The sequence below is a fragment of the Hippocampus guttulatus genome, chromosome 7 (assembly GCF_054856545.1).
Source record: "Hippocampus guttulatus isolate MCC_2025c chromosome 7, RoL_Hgut_1.0, whole genome shotgun sequence".
Classification (NCBI taxonomy): domain Eukaryota; kingdom Metazoa; phylum Chordata; class Actinopteri; order Syngnathiformes; family Syngnathidae; genus Hippocampus; species Hippocampus guttulatus.
The window spans coordinates 6,617,914-6,641,809 of NC_141267.1; the positions used below are offsets into that span (position 1 = coordinate 6,617,914).

Consider the following 23,896-nt stretch of genomic DNA (forward strand, 5'->3'; position numbering starts at 1 on the left):
TCTGGAATGCCCTATCCATGGGAATTACATCGAGCCACTACCTCAGTCTAAATTTTTAAAACTCAACCTATGACTTATTTGTATACTCTAGCATTTAGTTGAACTACATGTTGAACGACTGAGCCAAGATGACAACCGAATTACATGTCGCTGTACGGATTCTGCATCGACTGACCCGAACAATATCAGAGTTGGACCACCTTCTCGGAGGTGTTGCTGACCAACTGGAGGACTCACTTCTCCGAAGTTGTCTTTCTGCAGTGCATTATCGGAGTGAATGGTCTTTCACACTATTTGTTGTATAGCATCGCATAGTGTTGAGTGTTGCCCACTCAGCATCCGTTGCAGCTTAGTCATCCTGGAAGGGGGATGCCATCTGCGGCACCCCCTCAAGGTTTTTTATTTTTCACCCAGATGTTTTTTTGTAACATTGGAAATATGCTGACAGAAAAGCTTAGCTTGTGTTGGATCTGACTAGCGCACACAGCGTTAAGCTAGGTGGAACACATTTTGGGGATCTCCCAATCCAATCAGGTGATTGGAAATCAGGTCGATCATATGATTTTCAGCTGTGAAAAGGATCGGTTATATTATTTTCGGAACATTTAAAGGTATTGGGTTGATATTTCAAAGTGTTACTGTTTTGTTTTTTGGAGTGATACTGTTTGTGTGACACACACAAACTACAGACGCGTCTTCTCCGCTGCGCACAGCTCTCCAGCAGGCAGAGACACAGCGGCGGGTTTGTCATGTTTGTTTTGAGGGAGAGCAGGCTGAAAGATGCTCTTTCCTTGCCTGATATACTGTAAAGAAGCCTCCTTGCTAGGCGGCATCATCAAAGAGCTGAGAGTGTGACAGTCAGGTTAGTGATTGTGACACGTCCAAATGACATAAGCTTGATGAGTGTAAATTATTTGGTGACACGCAAGCTTGGTTGCACTTCATTTCACAAGGTCATAAAGCAATAGTGTTGTTTCTAGAAGGGAGAAGTCACGCACATAGCCGACAACTACGTTGTTGGGTGGACTTGTCACAAGACTATAAATAACGATGTAAATATACTGTTTACCATGAGATAAGTCTAACGAATCAAACAGAAGAATTCCCCATTCTATGGAAATGCTTATTTGGGCATTTAACTACATTGGTGCCATTTGCGTCCCCAGGCACTTACATGAAATTATATTTTTATAGTGTCCTGCACATTGATATGTATTTTGTTTAAAGGTTAACATTCAATTAGTATAAAGGTCATGACTATAGTAGCTGTATATGCTAATTTTAAGCTAAAACCCACGAAGAGTTTGAGTACAAAAAACTGACATGACAAAACACGTTCTGAGATCAACCAATACACATTGAAATGTTCAATATGTGTATCATCAAATGTTGTGGTTAATAAAAAGAGAAAGGAAAAAATATTTGTCTTTATTTTGAGAGTAATACAAAAGGCAATTGACACTGATTTGGTAGAATGGTAGATACGTATATACACATTGATGTATGTAGATTTCTATATTAATTTGAGAAAAATTGGATTGGATTGGAGCCTATCCCAGCTGTCTTCAGGCAGTAGGTGGGGGACACCCTGAATTGGTTGCCAGCCAATCGTAGGGCACACAGAGACGAACAACCATGCATGCCCACACTCACACCTAGGGACAATTTAGAGTGATCAATCAGCCTGCCACGCATGTTTTTGGAATGTGGGAGGAAACCGGAGTACCCGGAGAAAACCCACGCAGACCCGGGGGGAACATGCAAACTCCACACAGGGAGGCTGGAGCTGGAATTGAACCGGTACCTCTGTACTGTGAAGTCAAAGTGCTAACCACTGGACGATTGGGCCGCCTATATAAATATATACTGCATATTAATGGATTAGTGGCATAGTGTGTGTGTGTGTGAGAGAGAGAGAACAACAAATATTGGATCTCAGCAGGGAACATGCTGTGGCTCTTCGTCTCACTCTGAATTTCTCTGCATCTAAATCCAGTAAAGCTCAGTGTTCCCCAGCATGCTACAGCACAACATGGTACAGCGAAGGAGTGCAACTCTAAGTCTAACCCTGCGGACTGTAAAAACCCAAACTAAAGCGCGAGCATTCAATATGAACCACCATAGAGCGAGGCTTCCCAATACTCTGCTTTAGAAAAATGCAGTGATCATGATGACTAATGATATTCAAATATTAGTGAACCAGTTCCAGTGTGAAGGATGCAGAACCCCACCATCTCAACTTTTCTACTCATAATTAAACTGGGCTGCTTTGCTCAAGCCACCTGTTCACGTATGATCACAGCACACACTGTATCTGTGGGTAACTTGTGAATGGAAGGTTTCTGTCGACTTAACGGTGGCCTCCCATGTAAAGGTCAATGGTCAGTTCCATTAAAAAAGTGCAGAAAATGCCGCAAACTATGAATAAGGGCTTGCTCTACCTTGGTGGAGGCCATGTCGCTGACAGAGCGATAGGTCTGGATTGTCTCCAGCTGGTCCAGACACCAGTCCAACTCCTCCGTAGTCTCCATGGCCAGCTTCTGGTACGCCTCATCTGTCATCAAGCGAGCAGCACATAGAGACACACAGTCAGAAGAGACAAGACACTTCGGGACTGAGCATAATAAAGGCAGAGGCCGGGCCATGTGCAGCCTTCCAGTCTTGCTTGGGAGACTGTGCTGCAGCTACCACTGAGGAATGTGAATTAATAGAAGAGTGGCGCTCGCTTGACTAGAAAGTGCAGCTATAGTGAGAATTATTAGGTGGCACCCAAGAGTGGCGCTCGCTTGACTACAAAGTGCAGCTGTAGTGAGATGGTTGGATTCAGAGCTTTGGGCTAGAGAACCTGAGCTAGCTCTTCAGGGTTTTCTCCGTTTGTGCTGTGCCATTTGATGTTTATAAAATAAGAACAGGAGGAAAATAGAATCTTAACAAAGCACAAAAACAATGACTTTAGGTCATTCATCAGTCTAGAGTTGGTGGGACTCTGGAAATCTGCTACTGTTATTTGTCTTCTATTTTCAGGACTGTGATATGGCCAATACAAAAAAAAACCAAACCATAAGTGCCAACGGTTATATGGATATAATGGGTTGCTTCATTAAGATGTTTTTTGATGGTTTGTGAGGACAGCACAACCCTGATGGATAAATATTTTTGCATGCAAAATCTCATGAAAATCAGTTAAACAGTTGTTTAATCTGTCAACATGTTGTAACAGTTTCGTCAATTGTTAGTAGGTCAAGACATTGTTTTTTTTTAAAAATTATATCCGCATTTTCTAGAACAGTAATTTTTATTGAGTCAAGGCCCATGTTTTACCTTATCTCGTTATCTCAAACAAAAACGCCGCAAAAAATGAACGTACTGAAATAATGATGATGCCGTTTAAATTGATTCACAAATGTCCTTATTCAGTATAAAATCCGGGCCCCTTAAAATAAATGCAGAGCTGTTATTACTGTATATGTATGAATGCTTGCTGGCATGCAGACATGAATTGCAACTTCTACTATCTAGCGGAAAAGCATGACATTTTTATGCCTGAAAGTATACATTGCTGGCATTGATAAATGATCAAACAAACACACCATTTTCAGTTTAGTCAGTGAAATTAGATAATTTCCCGCGGCACACCTGACGATCTCTCAAGGCACACTATTGTGCTGCGGTTGGGAATAACTGATCTAGAAGGTTCAGCTAAAAGTAACAATACTCATGCTATAATTCAGACAATATTACAAAATAACTTATTCAATAGTTGCTGTTTAAGATAGCTAATGTGGCTAGTTTGGTTTGAGTTTGCTGGAAAGTAGAAGTTTGACAGCTGATGGGAGAAGGGTGGGCCCGAGTGCGCAAACACACGCGCACGCACGAACACACACACACACACACACACACACACACACACACACACACACACACACACACACACACACACACACACACACACACACACGCACGCGTCTGCCGCCCCTGTATTGTGTATATTCGGGGTATCCTAGCTGCAGAGCACAACACGGCGGCCTGCACCGCACCGACCTTAGCGTGGCTGCGTAGAATGTGTCCTGTGCTCTGATCTTCTCGCCATCAAAGATGTGAGGCTGTTTGCTCTCCCAAACATGAGAGGCACCTGGCAGCCTGCCCACAGCCTTCCGCCACTCTGCTGAGGGCAGCGAGAGAAACAGAAGGGAGGCTGTGCAACTAGTTTAATGCCACATGCCTCTGATGTTTGAAGGCTTCACTAGAAATTTTTTTATTCCTGGTATCACCGACACGGTTGAGGTGGTTTGTGTTTTTGAAAATCCCTGAGAATCATTTTCTCTGGAGTATCTTTCCAATTTGGAACAATCTCTTTCCAATGAAAACTTTGTGGTTCGGATAAAACCTTACCTTATAGTTGCTTTTACTTGGAATGACAAAAAAAATAAAATAAAAAATAAAAAAACGGATGTGGGGTAGCTGGATTTTGAAGATCAAAGGGGCATCGACATTTGGAAAGCTCTTTAAATAATATCAGGTCAGGTCAAGATCAAATCCTCTTGTCATACCAACATTATTACTGATACAACAAAGGTGATCTGGGGATTCTCCATTATTGTTCTTTTTCTTTCTTTCCCCCCAACCTGCTACAACATTCAGTATCTGTATTTGTAAGTGAGACTACTATTTGACTGAAAACACGAACACACATGACATGTAAGGGGGGTTTTCCACCACCTCCACAGGGACACAGTAAAGTCCATTCAGCAAACAGGAAACACAAAGACTCCACATGTATGATCCATTCACGCACACAAGCGCACATTACTGCCTGAATGCCTAAAACCATAATTGCATGGATTTGGTGAACAAAACCCCCAAAACATGACATCGACCTCAACAACAGAGCGCATATTTGGAATCAACTTGAACGGAGGTTGTGAGTTTGCATCAGTAATCTGTGACCTCACAAATGCTCTATTGGATGAATGGACACAAGTGAAGGCTGTTTCAGCTCCAAAGGAAAGATCCTTCTTTTCTTTTTTTTGCACAGTAAGTGTTAGGGTGGGGATGTTTTGCCCCCTCATGTCCATCCATCCATCCATCCATCTTTGACCACGGTATAACATACATTCCTTCTTTTCATTGATTACTTCCCAGTACTTGATTCCACCCGCGCTCTACCAAGTCGAATTCTTCTACAATGTGACATATGACAGACACAGACACGGCCCGATGGAGAATTTAGGGGGGAATTGACAATTTCTGCTATCACACAAATGAATGTCATAAATTAATGACAAAACCCACGAATTACAGGTATTAAAGTCCTTATTGAAGGGAAAATAAATGCTTCTGAATTTCACAGAACACAAAGAAGAATGGGGGTGCCATGGTGATTGAGCGATTAGCACGTCCACCTCACAGTGCAGAGGTGCAGGGTTAGATTCTGGGCTACTGCCTCCCCGTGTGGAGTTTGGATGCTCTGCCCGTGTCTGCGTGGGTTTTCTCCGGGTACTCCGGTTTTCTCCCACATTCCAAAAACATGCATGGCAGGTGAATGGAACACTGTAAATTGTCTCTGAGTGTGACTGTGAGTGTGAATGCTTGTGCCCTGCGATTGGCTGGCAACCAGTTCAGGCTAATCCCCGCCTCCAGCACGCCCATGACCCTCATGAGGATCAGCAGCTCAGATAATGGATGGATGGATGGACAAAGAAGAATGTTGTAAACAACCCTACCAAATTTGATTGATTCAAAAAATATGACCGAGATAAAATGAGTCTTCAAAGCCATATATGATTCCATTGTCTCTACTCTCAAATGTTGTGGGCATGTCAGCTGAATAAGATGCAGGTCTTGTTCAACTGTCAATCAAATACCATTGCTGCGACCTACACATAACTGTAACTACTGTCCTCTCCATATAAATCGCTACTTTTTCCCCATGCTTTGAACCATGAGGCTATTAATGTAATGCGTTTTTTTTTCGGGGGGACTGGCGAATTTCATGCCTGCAATGGATTTACAGATCTTCTCGTCGAATCTGACCAATGAAATTTCAAAACACATCACAGTGGACCAATAAAACTGTCCCGTTCCACCTTCATATTGAATATTCATAGCAACATAGTTCAGTGGGAGACGTGGGGGGTCAGGGGAGTGGGAGGGGGGGGGGGGTTACCAAAACTGGCTGCATGGGAAAGGTAACGCTTACAAGAGCAACTATTGATGACGTTTCCCTGAGGAGTCTGGAGCAGTGTTAACCAATCCACTGTTAGCACATGATTTCGAATGGTGAACTGCTGCAGGATGAAAAAGACAGTTCAAGCTCAAGCTCATTGGAAAAATTTGCCTCATGATGTAGGTGACGCTAAGAGCAATAACAAAGAGAGATTGGGAATGTGTGTATGAAAAGAGTTTTGGGGCTGCTCCTTTCATACACTGTAGAAGAGGGCTTTTATTGTGCAGGAGGAGCAAGATAAGTATAGCGATCAGTGATCTTTTTGGGAGGGTGTTCTGGAAGTAGCCGTGGTCAGCATTGTGCAGAATTGTTATTTTTATGGGTAAGTGAGGTTTTTAGAAAATCCCTCTGTGAAACCCCTGTCTTTGTAAATATCCCAGTGGATAACGTTTCTCCACCATGACAAAAGTGTATTTTGGGGGTTTAGGCATCGCTTGCTTACTACATGTCACAGTACAAACAAAGATACTCAACTTCTTACATAGGGGAGGTGCAACTATGCCAGACTTTAAAGTGGGTCTCGTAGCACCGTTTTGGCCATGCCCATATAATCAGCAAAAACTGAAATGATGAGAAACACCCCAGTCGCCGCAATTGAGTACTACACACTGCCGTTCTCAGCATTCGCACACATTTTTTTTTTAGCAATCAATACTTATAATTGATAATTAATCAATAATAAATATATAAAATAAAATTAATAAAATAAAATAAAAAATAATAAATACAGTTACACAACCAAAGCATGGACACTTAAATCAGCAGGCTGCAGGGCAACAAAGAGTTTATCTGGCAATTGCTTTACGAGAAACAGCAAGCGAGATGATCAAAATCATGCATGTGGTTACACAACGCTTCCTCAAAGACCAAAGCCCGTGATAGTGGTCGGTTGGAGTTCTCTTATTTCCTCCGTTACAAGCCAAATCATGACTTCATTTGCACAGCATTGCAAAATCTATTACTCACATGGACCATAAAAGAAATGAGAATCAAAAAACAGAGAGCAGGGCTCATAGTGGAGTTCATATTTCGTATTTCCAGATCATGTGATGTTGCCATGCGTTAATCGAGCTAGTTGACTCTTCTGCTGTCTGGGTTATTTCTGATTGGCTTCTCTCACTTCATGCATTCGCACAAAGGGACACACATCCTGAATTATCGCAAGTCACTTTTATGCACATTTGAAATATTTAACTGCTGTAATGGGGAGTTATAGAGATATAATTAGAATTGGAAATCAAACAGACATTAGATGAATGGTTCATTCCAGCGTATAATCGATAGTATTGGATCACAAGTGTCACACCAGAACCCACATTTAGCCGCACATTTAGGTCGTGACCTAATTCAAGTCGACTCATTAAACTACGCTAACATAGTCTTATATTCATAATCACAGCAAATATTTGTATGAAAAACAATGAACAGGCATAAATCCAACCCAATGAAAAACTAAATACAGCACCAACTCAGCAGACTTTCCTGTACTGTGTAAAACTGTATTCTTACGTCATCTGTAAACTCAAAATGTCACATGTCAGGACCGTCGTAAAATGAGGATTCCCAAAAATGTTTTTACGAACATTTATGGCGGTATTGCTGAGAGATTTGTGCAGATGACCGTGTAGGTTAGAATCCCTTTCCCTTCTGTCGGTGTCACAGGGCGCACATTCGCTGCATGAACCTTGAAATACCATGAACCCTCTTTCCGAGTGTGTGATAAAGTCACGTTGAACTATCAAACCTTTCACTTGTTATAACCTCCTACTTATCATCATGCTCTTCTCCCTGCTCTGCAGGGACGGAGTGTTCCCTCTCCTTCTCATGGCACACGTACACATTCCTGTTGGGATTATGCTAAAAAACGGTGGAATTGCAATTATGAGGCCAATAAAACACAATATAGCTGATAGAATATCATTTTCCTATTGGATTGTTGATGTCTTCCTACTCCCTTGAACATAATAATTGTGTTGAATGATGACTGATTCTCTTTCCTTTTTACTATTTTACTTACCTTACTTTCTGTTAAATTATTACTGTATATGTTTTATGTTCAATAAACAAACGAAACGAAATGTTTATAAGGGACACCGGTAACTGGAGCCTATCAAAGCTGAGCCCCATCCTCGACGGGTCACCAGACATTCGCAGGGCACATCATGTACATGACACAAACAATCATATTCAGAACAAAGACAAATCAAGAGTGTTCAACTAACGTACTGTATGTTTCTGGGATATGTTAAGTTGATGATACCACTCTGTTAATGAAAGGAAACCCCATCGTGGTCCCAGAAAGAATTAGAATCTGGTCAAAGTAGAAATAAACATGATGCAAATTAAGCAATAAAATTCATGAAACAGGGTAAAAACGACGGTATCCCTTCGAAAATAATTTGATCATCGGGACATGCTCAACCAAGGTGTATCCACTAACTAGAATCACAAGTGTCTTAGATCGAGCCTTTTCCGTTGCTGGTCCCTCTCTCTGGAATGACCTCCCGCTGAACATTCAGCAAGCATCCTATCTGCCCATCTTTAAAACCCGCCTCAAAACTCACTTGTATTCTTTGGCATTTGACTCAGCATGACCCGAATTATGATCTTCGTTATACTGTTTGGTGCTCTCTTCCATCTTTGTTACTGATTTGTTGCTTTGCTTTACTGTTGTATATGTTAGTTGCTCCATGTACAGCACTTTTTGTGCAGCGATGGCTGTTGAAAGTGCTCGATAAATACATTAGAGTTGAGTTGAGTTGAGTCTTTAAATTCTAATTCATCAGTCGGCCTATTTCAAGGGTGACAAGTACGTACGGTGCTTTTTGGTGACATCGTGGTGCATACCACGCTTAAACATGGACCAGAAGAAGCAAAAGATAGAATTGTCTCAGAAAATGATTGTAGTTGTACATATTACAGTGATCCCTCGCTCTCACGCGGTTCACTTTCTGCGGCGTCACTGTTTCACGGATTTTTTTAGTGCCGTTTTTTAAATGCTTTTAACCCTTTAAATCAGAACGTGTCGGCGGCGCCGCATGTCGACAGTCCAGTATTTCCAAAAACGATTACAGTTATTTGTTTAAAATGTTTGGGTTTTTTTTTTTTTGTAATTGGGCCTGAAAACAGGTTTTTGTCTTTGATTTCATTGTATAGATAGTTAAGTATTGTTTAATAACTGTAAAAAATAAAGTTCACTACTTCACCGATTTCACTTATCACTGGTTCTTTTTGGAACGTAACCCCCGCGATAAACGAGGGATTACTGTATTCAGAAAGTTAAGACTCAGGGGACTGTAGCCAACCTCTCTGTGGGTGGCTGCACGATATTTAATGACAAATTGAAGATAATACGAATAACAAACGAGCCCAAAAGAACATCAGAAGAAATTAAAGGGTTACTCCAAGGTCAGTGTTCATCAGTGTCAGATCAGATCATCTGTTGTCGTTTGAACCAAAATGGACTTCATCTGAGACTATCAAGGAGGAAGGACACCAGTTTTGAAAATAAATAATTTTTCAATTCAATTGCCCAACTGCATTTTGACAAGCCACAATGCTTCTGGGGGAATGTCGCATGTACAGACGAGACAAAATTGGACCATTCTGGCAAGACGCATCTGTTCTATGCTCGCAGATGCAAAAACATTGTCTACGTCTCGTCTCAAATCTGTGCAGAGTCCAATGAAATCTCAAGACTATCAAGGTAGAGAGAAATGCTCAGTGTCAGAAATCTTGCCTCAATCGCAGGTCATGAGTCTTGCAACAAGGTAATTGATCAAAAACACCGCTAAAAAGCACCCAAGAATGGCTAAGAGCTATAAAAAAAATTGGACTTTCTGAAGTCAATGAGCCCTAATCTAAATCCGATTGAACATGCTGTCTGGAGAAAGCAGCCTTCAATCCTCAGACAACCGGAACAGTTTGCTCATTTAGAGTAAGCCAAAATGCCTGTTTGACAGATGCATAAATCTCACTGAAAGTTACAAATATTGCTTGATTACTGTAATTGCCGAAACATACTGCGTGACAAAATTTTTCACAATTATTAGTTCAGGGTACCATTATTTTTTCCCAGTCCTTTTTTTGTTTTTTTAATAATCCTGCAGTACCCACAATTCAAAAGCGATGTCTGATTTTGAACGGTTAATTTTCATTTGATTTTGATTATTTATTACCAGTGTGGTTTCTTCTTTCATGAACAGAGAGGTACCAGCAATTTTATCCGTGTGAGGAAACCAGATATTCTGACTGTGGAGCAGATGGATAAAATATTTCACCGCACTCCACTACAATAATGGATTTATTGTTCGATAAGTACCACCACATGTACACTTCTTTGCATACAATTACCTCCATAGACAACTTCCCAAAGTTACATGATAAAATAGACTTCTGTTCTCTGCTTTGTGAGTTATGCCCTCAGTACAAAAAAAAAAAAATCCTGTCTTGTCCCGAGCGAAAATCGAAACTGAACATTATTATCTTTGCAAAGGTAAAGAAATATCACTGTTCCGGTACATTTGCAAACAGTCAGTTCCATTCGTGACGCCCAGCACACTAACCAAAAACTGTAGATATTCCCACAATGCGTACCCATACGCACACGTTTCCCAGACTGTGTGTTATTCACACACAGATACACTTGGGAATGTACGCATATGCGAGGAGAAAGAACAAAGTTAGGGGACAGACTAACCTCAGCGGGGTTTCTCCAAGGCCCAAAGGCAATGGTATCAGTCTTGCATCTGCCGCTATCAAAAAACTATGCTGTTGTCTTTGACAGTTTGGCTCATTTTGATAAGGTGGCAGACGTCAGTGAGGCTCTTTGTGTGACCTAGCAGAGATTTTGCTTGAAGCACCAGTCAGTTGAACGCCATCTAGTCCTTGAGCATGCCACTCTACATCTGCTTTGAATCCTCTTTCCAAAATTATTGGTTGTTGTTGTTGTTGTTTTTTTTTTTTAATTTTTACCTAGCTAATTTAAACACAGCACTTTGATCATTTTCATAAGACACCATGGATGTACTGTATGTTACCTGACCTGGATTACATTACTAGGAGAGACAAAAAAATGACCAAATGGAAATACCGAAAGTAACAGTATTGTCATGCTGTTATTTGCTCCATGTGTTGTTATAATGTGGAATCTCAGTAAGCCAATTTTTGCCATCACTTGTGCTGCCCTTTTTTTAAATAATAATATGCTGTGTCAAATTGAAAAAAATAAAAATAAAAATAAAAATAAATAAATATATATATATATATATATATATATATACAGTATATATATCTATATATACTGTATATATATCTATATATACTGTATATACTGTATGTGTAGGTGCAAGGTGTTTCTGAAAAAGTTAAATAACATCCTTAGGAAAACCTTGAGTATTGAGTTGTGCTGCCTACCAAAAATAAAAAAATAAATAAACAATGCACATACTTTAGGCTACCCCACTGGCACTCCAACTTTGCTGGAGATCAGTAATGAAAGCAGGACTTATGGCCCAGGGGCCACATCTGGCCTGTCCACAGTCTCTGACTGGCCCTCACAATGACCATGAAGTCCAAGTGAAACATAATATATGTGGTGCTTTTATTTTGAAAATTACGTTTTTTGTTTTGAGTGCTTGCGTGTGGACGCTAGTATGGCAAGAGTTACAACTTGCGTTCACCTTGATGCCGACTTAACAGCGATTCCCCATCCAAAAAAAAAGAAGAGTCAAGCAAAAATGTCAACAGTGATGCCACTGTTGGCAACATTTTTATTTCCTACACCACGGTGTCAAACTCGAGGCCCAGGGACCAGATCTGGCCCGCCACATCATTTTATATGACCCGCGAAAGCAAATCAAAGATGGCAACTTTCATGATGCTTGCTAAAATCTCGACCAAAATGTCCAATTCTCATTTGTAATAAATAAGAGTGATACTGTCCGCATATTCATGAAACCAAACCTCTCATTACTTAAACAATAGGTGAATAAAACGTTATTCTTGACTTCTTTATATAGTTTCACTCATAACGGCCCTCCAAGGAAAACGGGAACTAAAATGTGGCCCGCGACAAAAATGAGTTTGACACCCCTGTCCTAAACGATATATACAAATCGACAGTTTCATATACTGTACATACAGTATCGGGTGTGTTATAAGTCATCACAGCATCATTAAACATCACTGTCACTATTATTATATTTTATGCTGATTTATACATATATTTGGGAGTCCTGAATAGGAATGGCTAAAATGAATTGGCATTTGGTGTAAAAAAAATTCTGTTATAAATTGTTTCATGTAAACCTGGTGTTTTAATTATGTAGAATTTTGTATTCTGTAATTGGGACTACATACCATATGTACATATGAAGCAATTTATTGAACCAAGACAATATACTTTTTTTTTTTTTTTAAATAAAATCATTATACAATAATCTAGACAAATTTGAGGTGCGCATGTTGGCCATCGGCAAGCGTTCCAGTTTCTCATGTGGACCTTTTGCAAAAAGGATTGCCTCACTTTATTGACTAAGCTTAAAGACATAAAATAATTTGCTGGTGGAAACATCACATCAGCGATCGAACATGTAATTTAGAAATGTTGATTTACCGTGTGTTGTTTTAAGTGATGAAAGAGTATTATGATCTTCATGTCCCATACACGCCAGTGGCGCAGGTAACAGAATACTTATGAAACGACAACTTCAGGCAATTTATCACCATCTTCATCTGGACAAACATCTTGTGACTACCGATGGACAGTTTCATCATCAGTGCAATTTACAAAGAACTATCGTGACAGCAATATTTGTTGTTTGTTTACATTCACACTTTTGCTTGCAGACAAGTGACGCCATGCACACTTTAAGTACGAGATTCTAATTTCGGCATTTCAACAGCCTTATGCCGGTTAGCGGGGACTCATGTTCCTCTCTCTCATCTACAAACAACTTCACACAACACACCGGACTATGCAACAAGAGGGACTCAAATTCTGGACCTCCTCCATGCTAAATGAGTTCATGTCAGATTGATTATGTAATATGTTTCTTATTCAAAACGCTTAGGCGCAGGTGATTTATTTATTTTTTTTAAACATGTGCTATAAATAAAGTTGACTTGAGTACTCACTGACTCGTCAACACACAAACCACAAAAACCTTACCGGTTGTTTCTTCTCTATTCCTCTTAATTCAGTACCAGCCAATTCTAGACCCCATTTTTTTCTTACCCTAAGTCTTGGAAAAATTGAAAAAAGAAAAAGTATCTGGGGTTGAACGTGTGGAGTGTGAAAAGACATATAAATATGTCTTTGGGAGTGAATGGGTTAATCTGAAATATAGCAACACGACTGGAAATACTTTCAATGTAAATATAGCTCAAATAAAAATTGCACGACAAGTTACCAGAAACATTCTCGGTGACAAACTCATCACAGGGTACTGTTGCTGTCAGATCTGTAACACTCATTGACAACAGGAAGATTTCAGCTGCTTCCTGGCCTTACAGTCTTTGATAACCAATAATAATACTTGACAGGTGCAATTTATTTAATGAGCATTCTTGTTTTGCTTTTTGAAATGAGATATTTTGTCGATTTCCAGCTGTAATTGAAGAAACTCATCATTTACAGGATGTGACTATGTGTGTGCAGGCCTTAATTCAAGCCTGTTTGGTCCAGGTGGGGACAGAGCCAGCTAAGTGTGGTGAGGCAAGGCGCAGCCATTCAGTCATGAAGGGGCTTGCGTGCAAAGGATCAGAGTTTCCAGAAACATATGAAGAGCAGCTGAGGCAAACCTCAAGTAACCTCAAACAACATGACTCCTTTACATGGGTAAGCGTAGCCAAAGAGGAGTTCAAGTCAGAACCCATGTGGCTCTGCGTGCATCTTGTCCACCACATAAGAGCGCCGCATAATCAAATTGAACCAAGAAAGAATTTTGGCAGTGCAAAATATGATTGATTTTGCCAGTGAACCTTCCTGATTTAGATTAAAAATCCTTATAAAACACAGATCAAATTTCAACGGGCATGTGGCACCCATTGCCTCAAAAATGTAGAGTGTCCCCCCCTTGCTAAAAACAAAGCACATTATTTCGAAATGAAGACAAGGTTATTCCACATTGATTTTGATCGTATTATTATTCCTGATTCATTTTTGTACTTCCCAGTAAGTTGGAAAGTATAATGGTAATCTCTTTTGAAGGGGGGGGGGCAGCCCGAGGTTTGCCTGTCTGTGTGGCAGAGCGTGTTTCAATCCATTTGCGCTGAGCTGAACAGGCCTGCTGGAGAGGGAATACTTGAAGGGAAGGACAGCCATCTATTTTATGACTGCGCTGACGTCAATGGCATGATTCAAATACTTGCAGAATACAGGCTTCCAGCTTAGAGGCTGCTCTCGCTCACTTTCCGGGAGGGACGCAAATAAAACCTGACATGGATTTCTCCCTCGCCGCTTTGTATATTTGTTGTGCGTTGACTGAGAATCGAGTTGGAATTGTCAACAGAGAATTAATAGGACATCGACAAGAAGCGAGTACACAAATGAAACGTTAAATGTTAAACATGATGAATTTCAGATATTTCAGAGAAGTCCTGTGAGCCATAACAATTACCCGACAGGCATATCGAGGGGAACTCCATTTGAAATTCCTCATTTGTGTTAAAAATGGAAAAACGTCAAAGCTGACTGTAAGCGCTTAATGATGCTGGATAATTTCTTCTTTGTTTTATGATGGGCGATCTATGATGGGTGTACGAGCCCCGGCACTAAATTGGCCCCGGGGATGAATTATTCAAGACCAAAGCACCAATAAGCTCGACCCTTTTTACGGTTCTGTTTATGATCTTGGGAGAAATTACTTTCATTTATTTAGGATTTATTTATGCTATATGAACCTTAGTTTCCATATTCTACCTCTCGGGTCTTGATTCTGACTGGCAATATCATGAAAATAAGAAGCATTTTCACAATCAACATTTCAGCGCCTGCGCCAGCTCCTTCCCGTGCTGTGGTAGTGCTGATCTCATTCTGATACAATCTGTAGAAAAGTACCACCAGATAGTCAATGTTTTGTTTTTTGTTTTCTGAAGAAGTTCCCATACATTGCACCCTGACCTGGCTGCCCGCCAATCGCAGGGCACACAGACGAACAACCATTCGCGCTCACAATCACACCTGGGGAGAATTTTGAGTACTCCATTAACCTGATTTAGGTATGTGGGAGGAAAAAAGGCATAGTCAGACAAAAGCCAAACAGGCACGGGAAGAACATGCAAAATCCACATAGGAAGGCCAGAGCTGGTTTTGAACCCTGGACCTGCACTGTGAGGCCAACGTGTTGACCACTGTGCCGTCCTTGGTTCAACTTTGTTTCTTTAAATATGCCAAATAAGTAGTTACAGTACGGTATAGTAAAAAAAATCATGAGGTAGAACATGATAAGCGCTGATAGTCTGTTATAGAATTGTATTCTACCACTGATCACTTTAGCTCTGCTTGATACTTTGCACATTGTCTCACAGTTGTCACTGGGTGGTACCACCGCACTACGGTTCACTTACATTACGAAATGTCCCTCCATACCTATTTGTCATGTCCTTGTTTACGATGATATGAATGCAGCGTGTTATACCGGAGACAAATTCCTTGTGTGTTCCACATACTTGGCCAATAAAGACGATTCTGATTCTGATAACAAAATAAGTGACAAATCAAACGTGATTTGCAATTTCTTGAACGCAAATGTCTCAGCAGGATGAAAAATGTTCAAGTTATACGGTGGAGGGGTGTCGGAGTTGGAACGAGCCAAAAACGTTTTTAACATTTGAACAAGTCATCACGTATGCCAGCATCATGTGAGATGTGATGTTGCTTCAACAAACAACATGTGCTCTTCTGGTTTTTGTTTTGCATTGCTAAATGTTGGCTTGATCGGATGCTCAGCAGGTGGCTTTGTGTGGCAACATGTGCACAGTCCTTTGTGCTTCGTAAGTGTCAGGGGACCCAAAGGACAAAGATGTTCCAACACATACACACATGGGCAAAATTGTTGGTGGCCCTCTGTTATTAAACGAAAAAAATGTATTATAATAAAAATTATAGAAAAAATATATTAAAACAATAGTAACATTAGATAAGAAATGATAACTTAACCAAGGAAAATCAGACATTGTTTTAAGATTATAGTTCAACTAAATTATTTGAAACCAGAGACAAACACGTGAAATAGGCATAGACAAAAATGATGGTACCTCGAGAAAAGAATGAAAAAAATTTGCATGCTTATAGTTCAGGGTAGTATCATCTTTGTGTCAATTAAATTTATATTGATTGTTATTATTTTTCTTTCTTTATCATGAATTTCTTTCATGAACAGAGAGGTAATGACCATTGTTGTGTGTCTTGGTGCCACAATGCTGCCTGACTTTATTTCAAGCAAAATATTTAAGAATAGTGTTTTATTTATTTTTCTTATTCTTTTGCATGCACAAATGAGGTCCTCTCCCCAATATTTGCGTTGGATTTCCCTTGACTAGTATCCACTGGGTGGCAGGGTGTATAGAGAGCTTTGATGAGGGTTGATATTTGGCACCGTGACTTGTTTATGACATTGCAGATCTGCTTGCGGAGAGTGGACCAGGCCTGTTGCTGCTGGTCACATTTCGACACTGGAATTACCTCCCGTTAAACCATGAACTCAAAATACTTGGGACAGAAAGAGATCTCTCAACTCAACTCAACTGTATTTATAGAGCACTTTCACAAAGATTACAAGAGATTGCCACTTTGGGAAACATTCATTCATTCATTTTCCGATCCGCTTTATGCTTACAAGGACTGCGGGTGGTGCTGGAGCCTATCCCGGCGGTCTTTGGGCAGCAGGTGGGAGACACCCTGAACCGGCTGCCAGCCAATTGCAGGGCACACAGAGACGAACAAACATTTGCGCTCACACTCACACTCACACTCACACTGAGTGACAAGTTTGAGAGTTCAATCAGCCTGCCATGCACGTTTTTGGAATATGGGAGGTAACCGGAGTACCCGGAGAAAACCCACACAGGCCTGGGGAGAATATGCAAACTCCACACAGGAAGGACAGAGCCGGAATCGAACCCTGCACCTCTGCGCTGTGAGGTCGACGCACTAACCACTTGTCCACCGTGCCGCCCACTTTAGGAAATATCATTCCACTTATTATCCAATAACATCGACGCACACTGAGTGTTCGTCACTACGTGTGCTTTTCAACTCTCAGGGCAACAAAATGACATTTGAGTGCTGGAGGGAAGGGGGGCTGAGAGGAGACAAAAGGCTGGACAAGGACATGAACAATCAGCAGACATTATCACTTCGTTTTTTTTCAGAAAACGAAGTGATGATTAAAAAGAATTGAAATCAAATCAAATTTTGTTCAAACGGCATTTAGAATACCCAAGAAATGGAATCCAGAGGGCTTAACAGCAACAGACAATATGGAAAGTATACACCCCTCCCATCCCCACATATAAATGTACACACACACACACACACACACACACACACATATATATATATATACTGGCACCTTCCTAAATGTTGTCTTTAAAATCAATGTTCCGCGAATTAAACTGCAGTAAAATGTCTCATCCCCCAGACCCATTTACCCATAACTGCACTCAAAGTAGTTTGTGCTACAATTAGAGACCCACAAAAAAGTATGACTCTACAAAGTATACTCTCTATTACTGCCAAAGTTTGTAGCTTACGTGGGATCGCGCAAATGCGTAAGTTTCTAGTGAGCATGCCCCAGTTGCTGCTGCCTCAAGGGAAGAAGATGATGGTGCAATGAAAGGGAAGTTACACACGTTTGGGGTAAGGCTGAAATGATCACTACGCTGGCGGCAACGTTGAAACATACTGAACAAACACAGTAATGATGTGTATTCTTATGGAGGAAGTGAATGGAAAATCTTAATAAGAACATGTTCAAGGTACGACACCACATCATTTTTTTTCCCTAATCTTTGATGCCCTTTTATCATGTTGGCAATAATTCTGGTTTCAAAATCTCAACCCGTCTTCATCTATATAGCACTTTCACAACAACTGCAGCTCTAACAAAAGTGCTTTACAGAAGTGGCCAAGACACCTTTTTTTCCAAGCTACTCTAGTTGGTCCAAAACGCCTGGCAGATGAGAGGACTGGATTTCTCATTAAATGGATCGCTTTGATTGGATTCCTGCTCTATTTAATTTGACTCTTGGCTAGATCACCTCTGTTGTGTAAGGTATCTATCATGAATTCTTTTATCAAGGGGCGCTGCTGTCAATATGTATTTTTCAGTGAAAAATACATATTGATTGGGAAAATGAATTGGCATTCATTTTCAATGTCATCATACATTTTGAAGCAATAACTGCACCCAGAATGCCCCATTTTCCTTGGCAAAATCGATACCGGTGCACCCCTCCACCACCGCCACGATCCCCCATCCTTTGTGTTACATCAGCAAAGGGAAATATATATATATATATTAAACTATAAGACATTCAAATCCAATTGCGTATAATGTCTGAAAACTGTGCTCAATCGTCACCAAAAAAATTATGTGGACAGCTCTACTTATGCCCACTTCAACCTGTTAGGTTCAGAACAGAACCGAATAATGTTTTTGGATTCCAGAAATGCAGGCTCAGACCAAATTCGACAACAAAAATCTTTATTTACAGAAAAATGCACCGACGACTGGCTACAAGGAGCCAGGAAAAACAATGAATAAACAAAAAGTGCTTGCAGAAGGCAAGGCACAAGGAAACAGAGAATACACGACGAAATGTCAAAAGTCCAATAACGCAAAGCCAACGCTCAAGAGCAATAAGAAAACATACTAATATTTACAAAGAATTGATGAATAACGAGAGCAACTATGGAGGGTATCGAGAGGTCTCGAATACAACATTAGAAACACAACAGCGAGCAAGGTCAATAATCCGACAAAGGCTTGACAACTTGGCAGTCCTTAAATACATGACTAGGCTTGATTAGGCAACGCGGAACAGGTGAACCTGCTGGAGGGAAACACCCCCGACTCCAGCTGGAGCTGGAACGCAAGCAAAATAGACAAAATACGACACAGCCTCTGAAAATATCGCAATAATAAGCCTCTCCAGAGGCTCACTTACAAGAGAACAAGGAAATGAGCGGCTTACCTTCAATTTCTCTCATGCAGGGTAAATTTTTCATTTGTAACAGTAACAAATGAGATATAAATAGAGCCTTGTCAAGACACTCTCGGACAGACGAACACTGGCAGACCCATGGTGTCCTTTTTTGGGACCTCCTGGGATCACCCCCAAGACTGTCCCCCTATGGGACAGAGTGTAAGGGCCAACAGCCAGGTGAAGGTGTGAAGAACTGCCTTTCTTTTGGAAATGGGGCCGTTACTGGGCACGTGAGGAAGACACTACAAAGGGACACCATTGGCAACATTAGGGAGCACCAAAACCTCTGGGTCTGCCAGTGCTGGTATCAGCCAGAGGACCAGACTGTGCCCTCGGGTGTACCCATTTTATAGTGCTTGTTGTTCGGCGGTGAAAGACTGTTTCATCCGAGGATACACCAGCCCCGCACAAGGTTTTTCTGGTTAACGAAAACAAACCAAACATCTAAAACGAAATAAAACGAAAATACTGAAATACTGAAAAAAAAAAGAACAATCATTGCAATTACATTTGACATTGAAAAAATAAAGTGAACTATATTTATAGCAAAAATGTTCTTCCTTTGTTTTCACCGTTGCCAATTAATATCATACTGAGCTATCAGGGTTCATATCATGGTTAAATGTATTTATTTCGGTATTGCTGTGTATCCATACAGAAAAAGTTGATTGAAATTGTAGTTCCATTTTGTCATAGAGTCTGTAGCAAACCACATGCGCAGTTTGAGAAAGTTCACCAAAAACATCATCAGTGACCCTTGGGTGACGCAGGGTGGGAGAAAGAGCTCGTGTCACCAGGGAGTCATACCATCTTCCTTCTTGCATGTGGTCTTCATTATACTGTGCTCCGGTCGTTGCTGCGGATCAAAGGAATTGTCTATCTACCTCTGCATCACTGGGATCCTTGTGACCGTGCTGATCTGTTTCTTTTGTCGCACTCCCGTGGCTCGACGGTTTTCGGTTTCTCTGTGGGCGCCCATTTCGGAGTTACCAACGCTGTGTATTTCTTTTTGTCTGCGGCCACGCGTGGTCGTGTGGTCTACTCTGTCCAGACTTGAGGTGGGCTTTCTCCGGTGGCTTTCCTTTGGAGGTCACTGCTCGCCTTGTTTGCTGGTGACGATTGCAACCGCACACCCTCTTCCATTTTGGTCATATTGTGAAGTTACACCTTTGGGCTTGCGGTCAAGTGCTCTGTGCTCGTGATAGTTGTGTTGGTACATCCTCTCTTAGCTTACGACTCTGCGTCCCTTGTGCTGTTAGGCCTGCTCTGTCTCTCTTTGAATTGGCACTGTTGCTGCCGTGTTTCCCCAGTAGAGTTGCTTTGAAGTTTGCAGTGTTGCCTTAGCTGGCCATGTTTGCGTCCTCTGTCCCGGTTTGCGGTATTGTGGCTTCCCACATTGAGTTTACAGACATGAAGGAGGTATTGTGCAACCTCCCCATTCCAGCTCGGCCTCATTATTGCCTTATTCTAGACCAAATTGCGTATCCCGTGCAAGTGGTATCTGTGCCCCCTTCCCTCGACTTATCTAGCTTTGTTACATCTGCCGCTGTTGTGAAAGCGCTATATAAATCAGCATGTATTGTATTGTATTGTATCTATGTTTTCCTTTGGTGCTGTGCAACTTTCTGCTCTTGTAGGCCGTGAGCCACTGGTGGTGTGCATCCTTGTCTCTGATGTCCATGTCCCTTGCCTTCAGCTCAGCGCGTTTGTCTCCTACGGTTCACTTCACTATGGAGGTTCCCCCCTGCTGTGTTGACTGTGACCTCGGATGGCCAGGATGACCGCTGCCAGAGGTGCTGCTGGTCTGTCGGTGTTTGCGCGTGCCTGTGTTGCAAATCTATATGCAGCCTACAGCATTCCTCAGGCAATGGGGTTTGCCAGCTATAGGCTAGCATCGTCTACTGAATAGTAGTGGCACCAGGAGAGCTTTTAAGTTTAGCTGCAGTCCGGGCACTGGAGAGAATGGTTCGGGCTTGTGAAACCAGGCTTCAGTTTTTGAGCCTTACTAGGACCATTGCCATTCTACCAGGAGTGCTGCCACGTCTTGAGCCACCCTGAGAGGCGTACCCTTGAAGGGCAATTGTGCCTCCTGGTTGACGCCTGGCAATTCTTTGGAGGTTTCTCAGTGAAATTTGTGTCTAGGATTCCTCATAAAGTTGCTGGTATTATACATTCTGTGTTGTTAGGAACTGCCTTCAGTGTTCAAGAGGGATGAAATAGAACGACAGAGATGTATGTACCTACGGTTTTATGAGTCCCGAATGACCGCCAGAGCATCCGGAATGCACCTGTTCACGCGAAAAGATTCTGAAGGGCTGACTCCATGGTGACATGGGCTCTTATATCTGCCCTGGGTCACCCAGAGGTCACTGATGACGTTGTTGGTGTGCATTCTCGAACTGCGCATGCGCAAAGGGACATTACGTGCTGTTCGGCACTGCCTGTTGTGGCCATTCAGGACTCATAGAACCGTCGTTACATATGTAAGTAGCATTTACTTTATTACACAATATTTTGTGATCTTAATTTTATTTTTTTTGCATTTGACAAATACCTCATATTAAAAAAAAGAACCCCCCAAAGCAATATTAAAAGTAATAAAAATGAAATGAAAATGAAGCATAAAAAAAAAAAAAGTTCCAAAAAAGGTTGCAAGACCCAGTGTATGTGCCCGCGAGCCGGCTCGCTTTCGCCCAGGCTTACTGCTGAGGCATCATAAAAAAAGCTGTCCAAAAATGTCCAAAAGCAATGACCGCTTGTCACCAACATTCATATGCACAACTCGACTCATACCCACTTCAACCTGTGAAAATGTATGATTGCCCCAATGTTTCAGATTTTATGGCGGTGATTCACATCTTCCACAGCGCTGAATTTGTTTTTTTAATGCACTGTAGTATACATTTGCTGTGCGCTGAGAGGGTGAGAGCGGTGAGCAATTGCGCACATGCGCCGTTTCGAGGGAACACTGGATATCATCATCATTAAAAAGTCAAAACTCTTCCTTAATAGGTAAGTGCTTAGATATTAGGCAGGAACAGCATCCTCAGCTGGCGTATCGATACAGTACCGTGACAGATTACAATGGAATACATCTTTCCGTCATTGACAAGTTGTACGGACCCTTTAACATTTTCCCATCTTGGTCTCCAAAACAAATCACAACATTTCTTAGCTGACAGATGGGTGATGTGGACTTAGTTGTGACTCGGTAAACTGCTACGCATTTTACACACAAGCGCATACTGCAGCCCATAAGATCAAGAAGCTCCGGTAAGGAGTAGTGATGATGTCACTTTGCTGCTAAGAATCAGAACATATCAACAACTTCTTAGATCTGTCTGGAGCCAGAGAGCAGGCGGTTTAAAGAAGGGGCGCGATATTCCTCACATCCTCACTGAGAACAAACACACAGCTACCAACATCTGTCACAAGTGTGCATGCACGCACACACACACAAACACACAAATGGGAGCCTCTTACTTATTTACAGTACAAACACAAGTAGCCTCACAACTTCACCTGGTGATGCAAGGGACCATTTGGGCAAACAAGGCTTTGGTAAGCGTGTGCATGCAAGCACGCACACACACACACACACGGACGCACGTACGCACACACACACTTGAGGCTGTGGATACACAGCGAGACGTGCATTTCTCAAAGCAACCTGTGTTGTATACACAATACTTTTCATCGTAGCATGTCTGTGTTACCCGCAAGGAATAGCCAAAAGTCTGGTGAGAGACATAGGAGAGTTTGATGACTTGTGTGATTGAACACAGGGCCATGGTCCATGCGCTTCTTCACAATTCCTCTGGACTTGACAAGATAGCACGGCTGCCCAATGGTACCATAAATGTCAACAGAGCAGCCAAAACTCTCAACATTGAATTTCTCTGGCATTTGCCAACGACCACTGTCGCTGCTATTCAAGACAAGTTCACCCCCCCCCCCCCCGCCCCCAAAATGAAAACAGCTCTCTAATTTTTAAATATGTTATGATCAGGTGGTATTGATATGAGTGTTTTAGGTCTTCCCTGCTGGCCCTAATATCAGAAGCACAGACCTTTACAACTTCTGTGATATGGGTATAATTTATTTGCAAGACACACGGCTTCCAGTTGTTTATGGGTTAATTCTTTTTTTTTTTTTTTTTTTATCCAATCAGCTTCGATGTGTTGCCATGCAAATACCTGGAATATTATTTTGGCCAACGCCTTCACAATTTCGAGGGGAGGCAATGACCGGACACGCGCGCATGCACGCACAAACACACACGCACACACACACATACACACACACACACACACGTACGAAACCTCCGAGTCACTCAGCATTTTTTTTCTGAATACAGTACTTTGGAAAAATCCGAGATGCACTGAAACCCCGATAAGTGAACCGCCAAGTAGCAAGGGATCACCGTATTGATTAAATAATGATTGTAAACTGCCAGAT

The 23,896-nt window shown here is 41.5% G+C and overlaps 1 protein-coding gene across 3 annotated transcripts in view; it reads right to left on the reverse strand.

Moving 5' to 3' along the window:
- Positions 1-23,896, reverse strand: part of pde4ba (phosphodiesterase 4B, cAMP-specific a) — a 138,193-nt gene that overhangs the window by 17,814 nt on the left and 96,483 nt on the right. For all 3 annotated transcript variants that reach the window (XM_086116162.1, XM_086116163.1, XM_086116164.1), the window contains one exon: positions 2,442-2,554. In XM_086116162.1, coding sequence (XP_085972288.1) covers positions 2,442-2,554 — 113 coding nt within the window. The remainder of the gene's footprint in view (positions 1-2,441; positions 2,555-23,896) is intronic.